Raw genomic sequence first — 17,910 nt, 5'->3', positions numbered from 1 at the left:
AACAGGATGGAGGTGAAAGCGAGCAGATGAAGGTGGCAGTGAGACTCAGTCTAGAGGCAGAGATTAAACTGCACGGGAGCTAAACGGAGCCGAGATAAGGAGCGGGGCAGTGAGCGGGCAGGCAGAACATTTAGAGAGTCAGAGGATGGGAGACAGAGGCTTCAGGGTAAAAAAAAAAAAAGTCTCATTGAGAGAGAAAGAGAATAAAAGAGGCTGTGGAAAGTGGAATGCATGATTAAAAAGACAGTTCCTGGATTTCCACAAGCATAAATAAAAGAGATAATGCATGACTGGTTTTGTTGCAGTCACAAGCCCTCAGCGTGGATACTATCTGCCCTTAATAACAGGCTCGGCTTTTCATTTCAGGGTTCCCGCCAGTTCAGCAGAAGGACTTGCTCCCTCATGCATTATAAATACTGCAATGCAACTTGTTGACTCGCACTAAGGGGCCCCGTGGCATGCTGATGGACCGCTCTGCAGACAAAACTATATCAACAGCATCATCATTATGAGCACCATTGGACAAGCAACCAGCTCTGATTGGATTATTTCCCCCTGTCATGTGGCCTGCAGGCCTCTGTCTGACAGACCGAGCTCAACTTGGTTAAGCTAACAGGCTAATCTAATGCTGCTGTAGTCACACACACACAGATGCCTCGAGATCGGCTGTGTGTCACTCTCTTCGTCTCCAGACCACGAAACAATTAGTTGTCAAGCCCCAAGGTTACAAGCCGGAGCATACCGGGAAGTGGCGGGCCTGGGGTTGCCTTCTGATTGGATGCCCCTGGAGATGAGGTGAATGCCAGCTGGCAACAAGCGCGAGCCAGACAGCCAGGTTCAGTCGCGCAGTATTTGAGGGACAATACAGCGCTGGCAGAGGCAGCCCGCTCACTTTCATGTGGGATGTGTGTTTGCGTATGACAGCATGTGCGTTTGTGCTATTTCAGACTGGCTTACTTTGAGCAGTTCTTTGGGAAAATCCTGGCCATCGTTCAGTCCTTCCAGGTTGCCAATGAATTGTGTGCATGACATCCTCTTGCCAATGTTCTGGAAAAAATAATAGACATTTAATATTTATTATTTCATGCTAACACGCATTCCTTACCTCTTTATTTCACACAAAGTACCTTCTACTTTGATTAAATGTCAATTTTTATTGTAAGTGTCCCTTTGACTATGAAAAGTTATGGAGATGTAGAGAGAAGCTGACAATGCAAAAAGCATTAAATCACTGGTCAGATGTCAAAATTATTAACGCTGTTGAGTTAGTGTTTGATGACATAGCTTCTCATTTAAATGGTTACATTTTAGATACTTTTCAGGCAAAGTCTCTCTGACAGTTCAGTGAATAGACCGTATTTATAGTCGTGGCCAGAGTCTTACATCCGCTCATTCTGGGGTTTAAATAATTTCTTTTGTTTCTTTCGCTCAGGGTGAAATGGTTGTACATTATACATGTTTAATGAGTTTAAAAAAAACCAAGATGCACAAGTATAAACTTATTTTGTAATTTCTCTAACCCATACAGGCTCAAATATATACATACATCCCCACTAATATTTAGTTAGATGTCCCCTCATTTTTTGGCCACATGCTCGTGGTAGCCACCAATGAGCCTCAGGCATAATTCTGGCTGGATATTTGTTCACTCTTCTTGGCAGACATGGTAGAGTTTGTTTAATTTGGTTGGTTGGTCAGGGTGTCACACAAAACTAGCTTTTAATCATAATCCACAGGTTTTCACTGCGTTCAAGGTCCACATTTTTCGACATTGTGGTCAAATACCTAAATCTTTGTCTCGTCTGATGATAAAACTTTTCTCCAGAAGGCATCTGGCTTGTCCATGTGGGAAGATGTAAATTTCAGTCACTTAAAGGTGTTGAAGTTTTACATCACTTCACAGTCCATGGGGATGTAAAACTGGCTTTACTGTGGGCAGTGATTAAGCCTTGGTGGTTACTGAACTCAGCAAAGTGGTGACACGTCCTAATAACCTGTACTTAGAAACAATACTGTGAATTGATGCTCTTGGAATCTGCAGACGTTTGGGAACATCTCCCAGAGACCTTCCCAACTCTGTGGTTCTCCTTATTAGTTCTCTGGACTTTCCCATTCTTTTGAGTGTTGGTCGATCCAGTGAGTGCTGTCAAACAAATCCTTTTTATTCCAGTAAAAAGAAACTACCAGTTGTAGTCAATCATGATCACTAATGAGAAGTTAACAGGCCTCGGGCTTATCAGGTTAAATCATTTATTCAAAGATTTAAGTGAGTGTGTACTTCTGACTCTATGTTGATTTGGAAAAATCCAAAATAAATTAAAACTTGTGCACCTGACCTGCCAATCAAATCCAATTATAATCACTATTAGAGGGTATTTATAGAAAAGAACCGCCAATATTAACAGGTAGAGTCGCAAAAAAGTTAACAGTTAAATTTGTTAAAATATGTAGAGACTTTCCTGATGTGCTCTTCCATGGAAGAGCCGCTCCCCGATCCTGTCACCTCGCAGCCACTTTAATTAATCATTCATCCACTGAGCTGCACTATCACACAGAAGAGCCACCAATGGCCCAGATTTCCAAAGGAAGGCTCTGATTATAAAAGCAGCAGATTAATGATGGAGAAAGGAGCTCAGCAGGCAGACCTGCAGACCCAGATGAGATGGTGATCAAACCGAGTCTTATACTAAAAAAAAAACTCCGCACAGCTAATCCAAAGGGCCTCTGAGGAGAACGCAGCTCTTAAACAGCTCTCTTTCTTTGTTTATCATGTGAGCACCTACACACTTGCTGCACACTTCCAGCTTCACTGAAACACACTCGAGCATTATACCTACCTGACCATGCAGATCAGTGTTAAGCAGCATCAGGGCACAGGTGAGAGTGTGAACTGCATCTAAAACGTGGAAACACTGTGTTAGCTTTCTCTGCAAAATGACTCATCTGCGATTATGAAACTAGTTTTACTGGAAACTTGCATAGATACAAGTGCATCCTTCTAATGTGGTTTTAAGGCGAACAATACTGCTTTCATATATGCTGTTAATTTTTACTAGCCTGCCACTGCAGTCATTACACAAAACAAACACCACAGGTACTACAATTAGTCCTGTTTATGTAGTAATCATTAACTGAATAAATGCATATTAATTTACCAGCTGCTGTGAGAAATTAAATAATCTCACTTGGTTATTACACCTGCTAAATTACCTTAAAAGGACCCATTATGCTATTGACCTACTGATTTCTTCTGATTTATTTATGCTGTGACTATTTAAATCTATAGGAAGCAAAAAACAACAACAACAACAACCCATAGACACATATTTACATAAATAAATTTATACCAGCATTCACCTTCTGATGGTATCACTTTTGGGTTGCAGTCCAAGTAACGCCTGGAAAAGTGTGACAGCACCCTCTCCCTCTCCTGCGTCTCCCCCATCAGCGCAAACTGCCTGAGGAAAGTCCTGCAGCACAAACACAAAGTCAGCAGATGGTTGCTAAACACCAAAATGGTTACAGATGACCTGTTTTAAACTGTTTTACCATTAAAGTGCAGTAAAATAACAGATGTAGTGTTACATTACTATTAAATTTATTACTCTTTTTTTCTTTTCTTTTTTTTAAAAACACGATAGTTGTACTTCTAGCTTTATTGTTTCCATGAAAAAAACAACATTGCAGGGAAAAACAAAGTCATTCAAAGCTTCATCATTGTTTTCAGCGACTGAAGGTACTAATTCAAGCATGAAGTAAAATAAGATTAAATATAATTGGATTTTTTATATTTTAAGTGTTTTCTTTTAAACCGTAGTCATCTCATGTATTATTGGAGTCTAATTTTAGACTTTTTTGTTGTCCTTTATTAGAAGTGTCGAAATTAAATAATCAAATTCTTTTTTTCTTTTTTCTTTTGTTTTGAAATCGGACGCTTTATGTTCCTGAAATTCATCATTTTCATGTTCCACCACATCACCAAAATATATTAATACATGAAAATGACTGATTCACATGCTTCTGAAGTAGATTTTGTCCTTTTGAACATTTTAATTCATTTTCTCTGATTGAAAATGATTGGTGAGTTTATTTTCTCTTACGTCATGTTTCTGAATGTGTTTATTACCTACTTCCTGTTTTAATTTGATAGTGTGTGTCTGCTGTGCCTCTACTGTAGTTTTACTTCCTGTTTGTCATTTGATGACCTTCGCCTGTGCCACAGTTTTTCCCAGCTGTGTTCACTTACCAGATTACCCTCTGTGTGTGTGTGTGTGTGTGTGTGTGTGTGTGTGTGTGTGTGTGTGTGTGTGTGTGTGTGTGTGTGTGTGTGTGTGTGTGTGTGTGTCATAGAGTCGTCTTCATTTTGTATTTTGTTGTAATGTCTGTTAACCTGTGCTGGTATCGTGTCTGTTGGATTTGGTTCAAATTTTGCCTGCAGACTCTTCATTGAACTTTGGATAATCTATAATCAAAGGCTTTTTCTTACGCAGCTTGTCTTTGTGTTTGTATCCTGAAAGCCAAACATACAATGACGCCACACTCTCACTCAAGAAACAGAAAAATGTTCTTTAATGACATTTTTGAAATCTTAGTGTAAAATCCTCTTACTTAAATACAAAGTACAAAGTCATGTGACAATTTAAAAACTGACTTAAAATAATCTTAATGTCTTTTTTAAGTTTAAAAAATACCATACATACTTTCATATGTTCATAATATTAGAGATTTAACACCAGGATGTTCTTGCTTTTAATATTTCAATTAAGATATTAGTCCCTGAGCCTGGAAATTATGTTTTATTGCAGGTCTGACATATTTTATATGCTTTTGTTTGTCTTGAATCAAACATTGCCTTAATATTTCAGGCAAGCCAGATAAGTTAAATGAATGAGTCATTTCTGACACATAAATTGTTATTATTGTGCCGTGTTGGGAGCGGCTAGTTATCTCCCATCATGCCTTGGGGATATGTGTGGCTGTTTAAGATGTTTAATGTTTATGGTTACGTGACTCTTAACTGTTCTTGTTGATGCTGCAGAATAAATTCAGCAACAGTTATTGTTGATGGAAAGAGTGTAGTACCATGAGTGAGCTCAGGGGACCCTCTGAAGCATAGTGTAGTATAGCTTAAGTTCAGAAAGAGCTCCCCCTATCTGTTTGGAGTAGAACAACAGGCTCAATCTCTGTGTGGCTGCTCTGTTGTTAAGACTTCTCAGTTTGCCACATTTCTTATGCCAGTTATTATTATGCAGATTAATTAAAGCAACAATATGTAAAACATTGAACTTCCTTAAAACAGGGGTGTTGAAAGATTAGAAGCTTAAATGTTAAAGAGTTAAAGTCCCAGCTTTTGTATATGTAATGTTGTAGTACAAGGAGTTTGCACAGAGAGTAATCTGTTTGACTTTTTTCTTGAATGGAACATTTTTACACAGTAATAACACTGATTTTAAATCCGGTAGATTATTACTTTTTCTTGAGCAAAGTTCATAAAGAAAAAAAAACAACAAAAAAACTCACAGTATTGGTTGTTTTTCAGTTTATGCCCAGAATGAATAAATCTAATAAATAACGATAACAAACATAAACCTCTTTAACAGCATGCATGTTTATGCTGTCAATAGTCTTTCAATGCAATTTCACAGCTGGCCTCTAGAGAGCAGTGTTTACCAGAGGAGGGCAACCACAAAAGAAAACAAAGACATCAAATGTGCGTTTTTCTCTCTAACTGGGATCAGCATCACAGAGAGAGAAGAGGTTTACACCAATAATCAAATGCTTTGTTGATTTTAGGGGAACTCTTGGCCATTTTTCAGTTATCTAACATCAGGCGTCTCTCTCAAAGTAAAAACTGGTTTAACTGTGATTTCTTACCGCAGCGCCTGGTCCAGAGTGAGGCCTGTGAAATTGAAGAAACTCAAATACTCTTCTGCAACCATGCGACTGAAGTCATTGCTGCAAATAAGCAAACAGAGACACAGTAGAATTATACGCAGGTTTATTAGGAGAGAAAATAACTGCGGGAAGAAGCAAAGAAACTACAGCGATCATTAAAACTCAGAGTGTCAGTCAAACACTCGGATGGCAGCTTTCTCAGCTCGGTGAATGGGCTCAGTTTGGGCTGTCAGTCAGTCGGCGTGTACTGGCACAGTCAGATTGAGATGCAGACCGGAGGCCAGAAACACAGAGAAGAAAAAGGGGGGAGATTCCCAGGGTGCAGCTGTCAGAAAACGAGAAAACCCTTTAATCCCAAATTCTTTCTCATCAGCACGAGCAAAGCAGCTGACAGACTGACGGGCTGATCGAGCAGCGGAGGAATGCAGATCTGCTGTAACACGGCGCTTTTTAAAGGGGAGCAGAGTAATAAATGTGCAGGAAACTGAATTTACATGGGTCACAGTTTAATAGCTTTCATTAAATAAACATAAGATGCAGCAGGAAGGAGATTTTTACATTCATCTTACAGTATGATGACACGCAGTAACCTCTTATTGCTATTTTTGATTTTTTAGTGGCAGTAGTAATACTGTAGAGGTTGATTTTGTTGAATTATTATTGATAATTCATGATGCATATGAATATAGCATAAATGCTTGGTGCATTGCATTGAACTATCTTAATTAAACTACAATGGATTAGTTTGATTGCCTTGCAGCCCAACCTTGGCCTCCAATCATGTTTGACCAGGGTATGTATGCCTTCTTCCATCTCAGGATCACTAAAATTAGACACATCCTGTCTTAGAATGATGCTGAAAAACTAGTTTACGCATTTATTACTTCTTGGCTGGACTACTGTAATTAAACATCATCATCATTATTATTAGTTTGTACTAAGAGCTCCATAAGAAGCCTTTTAGTTGATCCAAAGTGCTGCAGGTGAAGCTCTATCGAATGCAGCAGCTTACTTCTTGCTGAGGTGACGCGCTACATCCGACTTCCTGAAGCCGTCCAAGTTGAAGAGACGTTTGGCCAGGCGTTTGGCCGCTGCCACATCGGCACGATGGCTGCCGTTGGTCAGGGTGTCACTGCTGCCCAGGCCCAGCCTGTCGCTGAGGTCCTGGTCCAGCTCGGAGTCGGTCGCAAGACGGGCCTTCTCCCTGCTGAGGGGTAAGATGGGAAGGTGGTGGTGTAAGACAAAGTGGAAAGAGTTATTAAAATCAGGTGCTGAGAAGGAAATAAAGCACATTATGGTTAACAGAAATGGTGAATAATTCAAAGGGACAGTGCAAAAAAGGATAAAAGGGGAACAAAGAATGACGCTGATATAATAAACCCCATAAATCCAGTTTATCAATCATTTAATGATATTAATGTCTCCTGTGCAAGTAAAGAAAACGAGAACAGATAAAAGAGAGATGAAAACAGCGAGCCTGATCGGGGAAAAGCAGCAAAAAAAATGTAAAAATGTGAAATAAAATAAGAATAAAGACACGTGATGAATCCTGAATGTGCTGAAAACAACCGAATAAACAAGCTGAGCATCACATACATCAGAACATATGCAGATCTTTAATTTTATATTCAAACACAGCATGCCGTATGATTATGTAGTTTATTAACTGCATTCAGAATCTCCTCTTTTGCCAGCTTTCCCACTTTTGTTATCACATCCTAATTAAGCCCCTTCAAAGCGTTAGCCAGTTCAGAAGTGTGAAACTTATTACATCTGAATTATTCCTGTGATAATAATTTAAGCATGTTATGTCACACTGAGCTAAAAGAGAACTACTTTTCCATCCTCTGCTTAAAGATGAACGAGGTCTCTGAGTTCACTTGCCGAAAACTCAACATGACTTTGGCTTTTTTGTTTTTTTGTCTGTGCCATCTAGAGCTGCGTGGCCATTCTGGTCACGCCAGAGAAAACAAAGACAGTCCAGCAGCCCAGAGATGTAATCCAAAAAGAAAGAAAGAAAGAACGAAAACACTTCCTGAATAAGGCGAGCTCTCACTTGGATCTCTCGGCATGAGGAGCGAGCCAAGAAAACCCACAGGCTTCGCTTCGCTCATTCACACATTCTCATACTGTACATGAGTCAGGCAAATCACACCAGAGCAAACAGGGATTAAAAACAGAAAGCCACAAGAGTTCAAAGGTCAACTGTGGTTTCACAAAGCACACAGAGGATCAGCCGGTAAAATGTTTACTGAGACTGAGTCTGAGGTCCTTGTGTTAGCATGCTAATTTGCAGTAAACACAGTGCAGTTCGACAGATGGGCGCCTTTATTTTGAAAATATTTTTATTTTGAGTTTAAAAAAAAACAACAAGATAATGGAGAAGTGTGCATTTTTACTAGATTGTGATCCAAGATGAAAGTGGAAGGATGACTACAAGTGGGAGGAGTGAATGCCTTATTATTTCATTACTTTTAAAATAGAAAGAATTTCCCAAATCTGGAATAAAGTGTGTCTTTTATTATTATTTATCATTACCTCTATTTTAACAGGAAGTCCAACTGAGATCTCTTTTACATTAAAGACCTAACCAAGATAGGAGCCATAAAAGCTGAAACGTCTAAAAAATGCTACAAATACAACATAAAATATTTAAATTATTTCATGTTCGAAGTGCAACCGCTCAGAGGAACGTAGCTGGTAACTGTTGGTACTGGAACGAGAATAAATGGGTTTATAGAGGAAAATATACCATTTGTGTTTTCTTTGAGTGGTCAGTGATGACCAATCCACCAGATCTCTTGTTGTTTTGTAAATTCTACAGCAATGAAGTCAATAGATGTTGAGAAAATGAACAGAATCAGCCCATCGCTGTAGAAAAATGTGAAGTAGTGGCTAAAAAGTAACCCCGACCTCTAAATGTGGACAAGAATCAGTGCATACGAGGGCAGACAGGAACGGGGTCATAAAAATCAGAAGAATGATCAATAGATTTGTGACACTGTGTTGGATAAAATACAGAGTGAATCTAACCCTAATGGAAAAAAAAGAAACTGGGCCAACATCTCCCAGCAAAACTGATTTTTTTACTGTTTAATTTTCCATCTGTTAACTGCAGAAATTTGTGCACCAATGCTTCAAACAGATACTCTGATGTGGCCTGCTGGTACAGGCTGCTAGAGGGAAAAGTCGGGGGGTCTCTTAAATAATATGAGTTCAACAGCTGTTAAGACAATCCACTAAAAGCCAAAACATGTCAGCCTGCTGCTAGCTTTAGATACAAGGTCAGGGGATCAACAGGAATCATGGGCATTCATGACCCGGGACCATGAATGTCCCAGAAGATGCTGAAATAGTAAAAGAAGTGATGACCTGCTGGTGGTGCTAGAGCTGAGGAAGAGTGAAGTCCTCTCTCACTAGACTTCAGACTCCACGATGTCTGAAGTGTATGTATCCACAAAACATCGAATAATTTATGGGAAAGTTTAAATAAAAATCCAAATGTGAACCCAACAACTCAAAATCCCTACAAGAAACGGATATTACAATCTAAACAGATTTTTTTAAAAGCTCATTTAAAGCTAATTTACCAAACGTACAAATACCAAAAAAAATAAGGATATTTCTTTATTTGATTGTAGCTATTTTTAATTTTTAAAAAGTCTATTTTGTATTTTTGTTAACTACAATGTTTTTTTTTCACAGCTAGATTTAGTTAACTATAATACCTTAGTCCACACCACATTTTCATATAACAGTCTCTTCACAAGGCACCAACATATTTTCATCAATACCAAAAACATCAACCGAGGTTTTAACCTCAGGGGAACGAATGTCTACACAAATGTACCCATAAACATCCGATAAAAAGTGCAAATGTGAACCCAACAATTGAGCAACTGAAGCAAAAGTGGAAAAAAATATGTATTTTTTAACTGAAAGTTAATTAACATTTAGTTTAGATTTATTTAAACAATTAAATAAGAATGATGTTCACTAACGGCTGAATAGATGTTTTTAAAACAAGGTGCAGTGATAATAATCACAGATAATGTTCTAATACTTTTTTATGGCACATATAAGTAAGCTTCTCCCTGGGCCTTCAGCTTTCTTCCTGTTAAAACTGAGTTTTTTGTTTCCACTGTCGCCACTGTCGCTGTGCTGATATAACATCTGGGAGTCGTGACTGTTCAAAGCCTGATGGTAATGGATGTCTGGAACTTTATAGCACTCCATGCCAAAAATTTACAATGACATAAAGTTCTGAACCATCCCGCGATCAGCCGTCATCACTAACTTGAAATTAAAAGTCCAAAGTGAAGGAAAAAGTTGGGCAAACGTCTCGGTGTTCACGAGAGCTACATGGGCAGTCAGACAATTTTCCCAGAATTACTCTTATCTGCATATCTGCACGTCTGTACCACAAACATGATATTCAAATGTTCACATATACACGACAGACAGGTGAGACAGGTTCCTGGGTGTTGACCTACCTGTGGCAAGACCGCCTATTTGCTAAGTACCTCTCCTCCCCGGCTGCAGACGAGCCCTGACAACAGAAGACGGCCGGCGTCCTCGCTGGCGTCACATGGCCGGCGCCTCTCCTCTGACCGCTCGCCCGACTGAACCTTCTTCTCCCCCTCGCCTCGTACCCTGAACGCATCGCCGTGCACTTGGCAGGCCTAATGTAGGAGAACACCTACACTCTCTCCCAGGAGGCCGGCAGGCTTTGACGCTCCTCTCCCGGGTTTCGAGGCTGACTGAGACTTCATGGGTGCCTCTTTTCTTTCCGTCCACTTTCTCACTCTCCCCCTGTGTTTGCTGTCATTTGATCCTCTCAGCAAGCCTCCTCTCCCCCCCAAAGTAAAAGAGCTGTTTGTCCTGCAATGCCTCTCGGACTCTATCTTTTCCCCTCTGAGTCTGTTTGCTGTTGTTTCTCTTCCCTCTTTTCACTCCTCCCTCTCTCTTTCTCCCTCCCTGTTCCACTGTGTAAACTCTCACTGTCCCCTACTGACCTTGGATTCAAAGCATGGCATGAGACTTGGCTTGTCTTTTCCCTAAAAAAAAAATCACCCTCCTGCATTCATTCCTCTCTCCGTCTACACGCATCTCCAATTACACGCACTTGGCATGTCCATCCTTTGAGTGTTGTTCAAATTGTAGTCTACCTTGTTTGTGATGTAAGCTTTTTTTTTCACACACCTACACAGAACACCAAAAGTGTGAAGTGTCAGGTTTAAACTGCTGGGTGTGTGTGCCCAAACGGTTTGCTCTGCTGCCTCGGGCAAAGAAGAGGTGGCCTTTTGTCTACATCTGTTTACAGCATACGCTTCATCTGGGCCTGCAGGAGTGTTCATAATTATAAGATTACGCCAGCACTGTAGCTTAGGCTCTGCCACCTGTTAGCATTGTCCCATCGAGAGCCAGCACAATGCCGAGAGGGCCTGAGAGAATTCCCAGTGTCAACCTCTGCTTTAACGGTGTCCACGGATAATTGAACCCCCTCTCAGTCCACTGGGCAGCTCGACACAATGAGCCACTGTCTAATGGTACAGAGCATCTGAAAAGGGTGATGTGAGGGAAGGAAGAAGAGGAGGAGTAGGAGGAGAGGGAGGAGGGGAGCGAAATTCCAACTTTTATCAAAGTATGGACAAGCCTTCAGGGATATTTGCCTGGCCGTCTCACTCCTGGATTCCACAGCTTCAGGCCAGCAAGAGTGCGATAAGATCAGCACTTAGCAAACATTTGCCTTCACTGTTTAGTTCATCAGGAGAAAATCTGAAACTAAAGTACGAGTTCAGGTTTACAAAATGAGACAAAATGAAGCTGCTTTGTTTTGTAAGATTTTGACTATGAATCAGCTGAAACTTGAGACCGATTCCTTCCTTGGACACACAAACACACTAAAACACACACTGTGCTCGGGCTGCAAGTCACACACCTGCAGCATATTACGCTCACTCTTTCCAAACAGTACTCGGCAGCAAGACTGCTGTCTTCTTACGCCATCTTGTGGCGAAAGCAGCAGCAGTGCACTCACTCCGCCTCTGCAGTGCTGTCACACTAAGTTAGGGTGACATTCACAAAGCAGTCACACATAAGCAGAGTTGGAGACACCGAGAAGCAGAAACAGGTGAAATCTGTCACATATACCGGCATGTGCGTGTCAGGGCTATCTGCATTCAGATAAACACTCTGCAGAGAGACAAAATGAAGTCTTTGGGACAGTCAAGGTGAGTCTCTCGCTGCTGCAGCCGCCATCTGCTGTGCATCACACATCCGTGCATGCACTTCACGCACACACAAACCCAAAGAAAAGGGTGCATGTGCATGCACAAACACACGCACAGACAGATGGATACACCCATACACGGCTGGCAGACAGCAGAGGGACCACAGGCGGCCTTCTAACGACCTTCACTTTAGCCTACTCGACTCTCCAGAATAGCACTGCTGCAGTGCTCTGTGCAGGGAGACGGATAGAGGCAGAGACGCTCGTTAGTCTGGAGCCTGACAACAGTCCATTAACAGGGCTCTGACCTCAGATAGGAGACAATCAGCGCTGCATTAGAACTGAATCTACTTCAGAAACTCTGTGATTTAAAACTGCATTCAGAGAGAACAACTCTGACTTTTCATCCACATAAGACAACAGTGGCGGATGATCGCAGAATCATTTCCATGGTAAAGAGAAACCCCTTCACAGCAGCCAACCAAGTGAATAATACTCTCCAGGTGGTAGGCATATCAATATCCAAGTCTACCATAAAGAGAGACTACATGAAAGTAAATACAGAAGGTTCACTGTAAGGTGCAAGCCACCCATAAACCTCAAGAATAGAAAGGCTAGATTGGACTTCACTAAAAAAAAAAAAAAAAAACATCTAAAAAAAAGTTCTGGAGAAACATTCTCTGTACAAATGAAACCAAGATCAACCTCTACCAGAGTGATGGTAAGAAAAAAGTATGAAGAAAGTGTGGAACAGCTCATGATCCAAAGGATACCACATCATCCGTAAAACATGGCAGACACACAGTGTGATGGCTTGGGTGTGCATGGCTGCCAGTGGCACTGGGACACTAGTGTTTACTGGTGATTCGACACAGGACAGAAACAGCTGAATGAATTCTGAGGTGTTCAGAGACTTACTGTCTGCTCAAATCCAGCTAAAAGCAGTCAAATGGATTGAGAGGCCTTTCATAATACAGATGGACAATGACCCAAAACATACAGCTAAAGCTGTATGTGTATAGCTGTATGCTCTATATATATATATATATATATATATATATATATATATATATATATATATATATATATATATATATATATATATATCTCTATCTGTGGCACTGTCTTGTTTTAAACATCACACACCATCTAAGGTTGCTATAACTGTCATTTTATTGTGTGACAATAAAGGTTCTTGATTTTGAACTTCCAGACATGTGAAGTGCATGTTAGAAATGTAAATGTCTGCTATAACCTGACAGCTCCCTCTTAAACTCAGTGTGATGTCCTATTGTGCCGATGTGCGAATGAGCTGCTCAGCTAATAGTGTGGTGTGTTGACCTTTTACTTTTATGTGAACTATTTCCTGCTGTGTGATACAAGTTTTACAAAAACTGTAAAATATCTGGATCTGATTCTCCTGAAATAATCTGAATCTGTCCGTGTGGGAAAACAGCTTATGACCGTTGGAGCATCTCCTTCCAAAAACCCAGATTAATCTCCTGCTGGAGCAGCCTCCCCTGCCTTCTGGTTTCAGGCTCTCTGCCAGATCCTGGCTTCAGGGACTTTCCGCTGTTCAGCCACAGGAGTGTTAGTGAGGTCCGGCACTGATGTTGGCTCATAATGCCAGGCTGGGTGGCAGGTCGGGGTTCGACTAAGCATATTAGACGGACCTGGATTTGTTTGTTGTGTGTTGTAGAATTAGTATTTAAAGGGAAAAGGATTCAGAAACACAAAAGATAAGGTCCTGTTTACATACTGTAGCTTTGCCTGTCCAAAGAGGTTTATATGATTATTATTTATATATATATATATATATATATATATATATATGCTCTGCATAATGTCATAGAAAGAGGGATCCCTCCCTGATACAGTAAGTTGGCTTATAAGAACATGGAAGGAACGCTACAACAGCTTATTTCAGGTAGAAGATGAACTGATGGGCTGTAATAAGCCCACTATATGATAAATTAGGCTTTGAACTACAAAGTTGATGCAGTAGAGTGAAAGAATTAAGATACAGAGATGCAATGGAGCACTTTTAGTATCACTATGCTGACATATTAACTCTGTTTACACTTGTTACATGTTGTGCGGTCGGATCGCAAGTGGACACTGGAGACACGTCAACGTTTACGGCTGTGTGTCCAAGGAGTCTCCTTGTGTTCAGATTTCATTACGGTATGTGTCACTTCTTCTCATAAAAAAATGGCCTTCGACCGGCGAATTTATCACCAGTCAAGAGCGAGAGCTAAATTTAAAGCTTTTGCTCATGTTGACATTGGAGGGTGAGGTCATTTGAGAGAAGCAAAAAGGAGCACGAACAGATGAAAATCGGCCCCCACACCCTGTGACGATGGTGTATTTTCCCGTTACGGCTCCTTCAGGACACATTAACCTTAACATGTGAAATAGATCCTTCCCCCTTTTCATCAGACCCTGATCTCAAAGAGAAACGGCGATAAGCCTAATCGTTATCAAGTTTCTGTTCTCTGTTTGTGGGTTTGTGACGTGCTCTGTTAGTCAGAATAAGGTTGATGTTTTGGGGATTGTATTTCCCGCTCTTCTGATGTGTTTTACATGTGTTTCCTGGAAATCAGCTGATAATAATGGCAGTGAAGACAAGTTTGGATGATTATTTCCTGAGTAGTAACAGCCTGGAGCACAGTAGCAGTGCAGGAGAAAATGAAAGGGGTTTTCTGTAACCACTGGCACTGTTTGAATGACCGGTTCTTAAACAGCACTTTTCTCCTCTACTTGAGCACCAAAGCACTTTATACTTCATGCCTCATTTACCTACTCACACACATTGATACAAACACTTTTTCTGCATCTAAGTGTTTTATATCTAACATTCATACATCAGGAGCAACTCTGTGTTTGGTATCTTCCCCAAGGATCATTCGGTATGAAGACTGGAGCGATCGAACCACCAAACCTCTACCTCCTGAGCCACAGCCCCCAGGTGTACTTTTTATACTCAGATTAAGCGTTAGACCCAGTGAGGAGGTGGCAGCTTGTTGTGAAGCTGTGTTTTCTGTAGTTTAGAGTAATTTTCTCCCTAGTTTGGCTTAATCAATAGCTTTTTTTGCAGCTGCTCCTCCTCTTAAGATCCCATTGAAAGTCACGCAGAATTTTTCAGAATCCTCCCCCAGATTTTTATACGTAAATAACCTCTCAGACTCACCAAAAATACTAATCAGTGAACTTTCCACCTAACAGGCGATCTCACCTGGGTAAGGAGAAGGAGGGGTTGCTGTACCAGCTGCTCCCCAGCTGTGAACGCTCCTGCCCTCTGGGCGGGGTATCATCTGATCCGCTGCTCAGCCTCTCGCTGGAGGGAGCTCGGGTGGCGTCCGAGTCCCCCGTCACAGTAAAGATAGAGTCAGACAGACTGGGCCTCTCATCGTGCGCCAGCGGGGCGAAGCTGAGCTGGACGATCTGCCTGGCGCTCTGGCACACGGGGCCGTGGATAGCGGGTGTTAGTGTGGGCAGGTCAAAGGTCAGGACAGTGTGGGTGCTGGAGGTGAGCAGCTCCTCGCTGTCCAGGCTGTTGTACGATGTCCCTTTGGCTCGGTGCGACTCCATGATGCTCTCAAAGTGGCGGCTGAAGGTGTCCTCTGTGGCGAGGCGGGGTCCGGATACCAAGATGGGGGATTTCAAGGCTGGATGGTGGTTGTCGAAAAAGGTTTCCACTGGTCTGAACAGACAGGATAGAAAATAAAGAAAAAGAGACTTTTGATAAGATTTTTTTTTTCTTTTGCCAGAACGTAATTTACTGAACTGTTTAAAAGTTGTGACTTTTACTTCCTGATTATGACCAACTTGAAAAGTAGGTTAGGGATGAGATCCCTACATTTAGGTCAGGGGAACATCCTGCATCACCAGAATTCTCCTGTTTGTGTTTACAGCTTCACACGAGACGTCTGCTCACCTCTTCAGAAGGTGTCCAAACACCTCAGGCTCCTCCTCAGCTGCATACTGCTGCTTCCTGCTGTCTCCCTGCATCCTCACACTTGCCCAGCTCACCATTTCTTCCTCTTCCTCCTCATCGTCTTCTCCTTCTTCTTCCACAGCTCTTCCTTCCCTCATCGCCTCCTCCTCCCCATCTGTTCTCCCATAAGCCAGCCCTCCCAGAGGGCTGCTGCCCGTCCCTGAGGTTCCCTGCACGCTGCGGTTGCTCCCAAATGCAGAGTCGGCGTCTTCCTGCTCGGCCAGCAGCACCTCGTCTATGTCCGTCTCACGGTAGCATCGAAGCGGGACAGCGTCCAGGTCAGTTTCTGAATACTTGAGTGTCCTGCGAATGATGCCCGTTTTGGGCGATGTTCCTATGACGGCTGGGGGAGGGGTCACCAGCTCTACCTCCACGTGCTGCACCTCGTGGTTGGCTGAAAGCAGAGGCAGGGAGGATGGCGGAGTAGGGGTGGGAGACTCGCTGGAGTTACCACTAGGAGGAGCTGTGGAGGTTCCCTCTGGAGAATCTGCAGAGGAAGAAAATCAATTATGACCACTTAAAAGGCATATGTGGTTTCTGAGGACAATGTAGAGGTGATTAGCAGTGTGCCACTCCCCTGCTTACAAAGACTGGGTCATATAGAAGTCTATGGAAAAACAGCCCAGAAGCGCCTTTATTTGCGACCTCAGTAACACTTTCCTCATAAGTTTAAAGCCTTAATCGTTATGACTGAATTCATTTTTATGACTGCAATGACCAAAAGTCTGTCCTTCCCCTTTTTGATATATATAACATCAGAATATTTACAGCATCAAATTTGTATTCTATTACTGTCGATTTATATACCTTTGATTGATCAAGTCACATGTTAAATTGATGATCCATCCATCCACTTATCCTTTTCAGGGTCACGGGGGGCACTGGAGCCTATCCCAGCTGTTATAGGGCGAGAGGCGGGGTACACCCTGGACAGGTCGCCAGTCTGTCGCAGGGCTATAGGGCTATTAGCTCTTAGCTTAGCATAGCTTTGCAGCTGATCATATGTCTGAAGCAAGCTATTTTTGCTCCTCTCCCTTTAAGACCATCCTTCGTTTAAGCAAGCTTTCTTCTGATTGGTTCCCCTTTGTTAATGGCAGGGAGTAGAACACTGCCTTCTTGCATTGTGCTGCCAAATTTTCTCAAATTGTGAATGTTATGGTTTACTTTGCAAGTTCGGTAAAATTTATTTATTTATTTATTTTTTTTGAAAACATTTCTATGATGATAACAATAAATAAAATTCACAGATATCCTTGTTGAAACTACCGGAGAATTATATTAGGAAGCTCCCTGATTTTATTTTCCTTAGTTAAACAGAAAAGCTTTTGTGAAGAAATCCCTGCTGCCCTGTTCCTCTATCAGCTGACACATCACACATGAGTATGTTTCCCTGAACGACACACTGCGACATTGAAAGCAGTACTGCTACTTCACTAGCTTCTCTATCTCTTTGTGAAATGTTCCCATGAGAGGAAGGAAGAAGAAGGAAGAACATGAAGGCAGAACGTGCAGAAACTCAATATAAGTAAGACAGAAATGCTCTCACGTTTCTCCCCCCTGCCAGCAGCCTCCTCAGCAGGGGTCCCGAATAAAAACTCCCACTTAGCACGAGCAATCTTCTGACAGTGCAGCGAGGGCACGGGCGCTGCACATCCACTGTCCGTCTGCAAGAGACACACACTAGCTTAGAGGCTAACTCTGCAGTGCAGCATTAATGGGCAGGAGGGGAAAAGGTGGTTAGCATACAGTCAAAAATCCAAGTATACCTTCCTTCCATCTTTTTTGT

General features: G+C 41.8%; 1 protein-coding gene across 2 annotated transcripts in view; it reads right to left on the bottom strand.

Annotated features, from left to right (window-relative positions):
* LOC146381189 (uncharacterized) overlaps window positions 1-17,910 on the bottom strand; it is a 96,986-nt gene that overhangs the window by 49,691 nt on the left and 29,385 nt on the right. For both annotated transcript variants that reach the window (XM_084937106.1, XM_084937107.1), the window contains exons 3-10: window positions 17,671-17,788; window positions 16,065-16,611; window positions 15,363-15,830; window positions 6,908-7,102; window positions 5,875-5,955; window positions 3,358-3,470; window positions 2,838-2,896; window positions 958-1,047 (exon numbers count right to left, since the gene is read on the bottom strand). In XM_084937106.1, the coding sequence (XP_084793232.1) occupies window positions 958-1,047; window positions 2,838-2,896; window positions 3,358-3,470; window positions 5,875-5,955; window positions 6,908-7,102; window positions 15,363-15,830; window positions 16,065-16,611; window positions 17,671-17,788 (1,671 nt within the window). The remainder of the gene's footprint in view (window positions 1-957; window positions 1,048-2,837; window positions 2,897-3,357; window positions 3,471-5,874; window positions 5,956-6,907; window positions 7,103-15,362; window positions 15,831-16,064; window positions 16,612-17,670; window positions 17,789-17,910) is intronic.

This window comes from Perissodus microlepis, chromosome 8 (genome assembly GCF_051167445.1).
Source record: "Perissodus microlepis isolate ML-2025 ecotype Zambia chromosome 8, ASM5116744v1, whole genome shotgun sequence".
Lineage (NCBI taxonomy): Eukaryota > Metazoa > Chordata > Actinopteri > Cichliformes > Cichlidae > Perissodus > Perissodus microlepis.
This window is presented reverse-complemented; position numbering and strand designations above follow the sequence as displayed.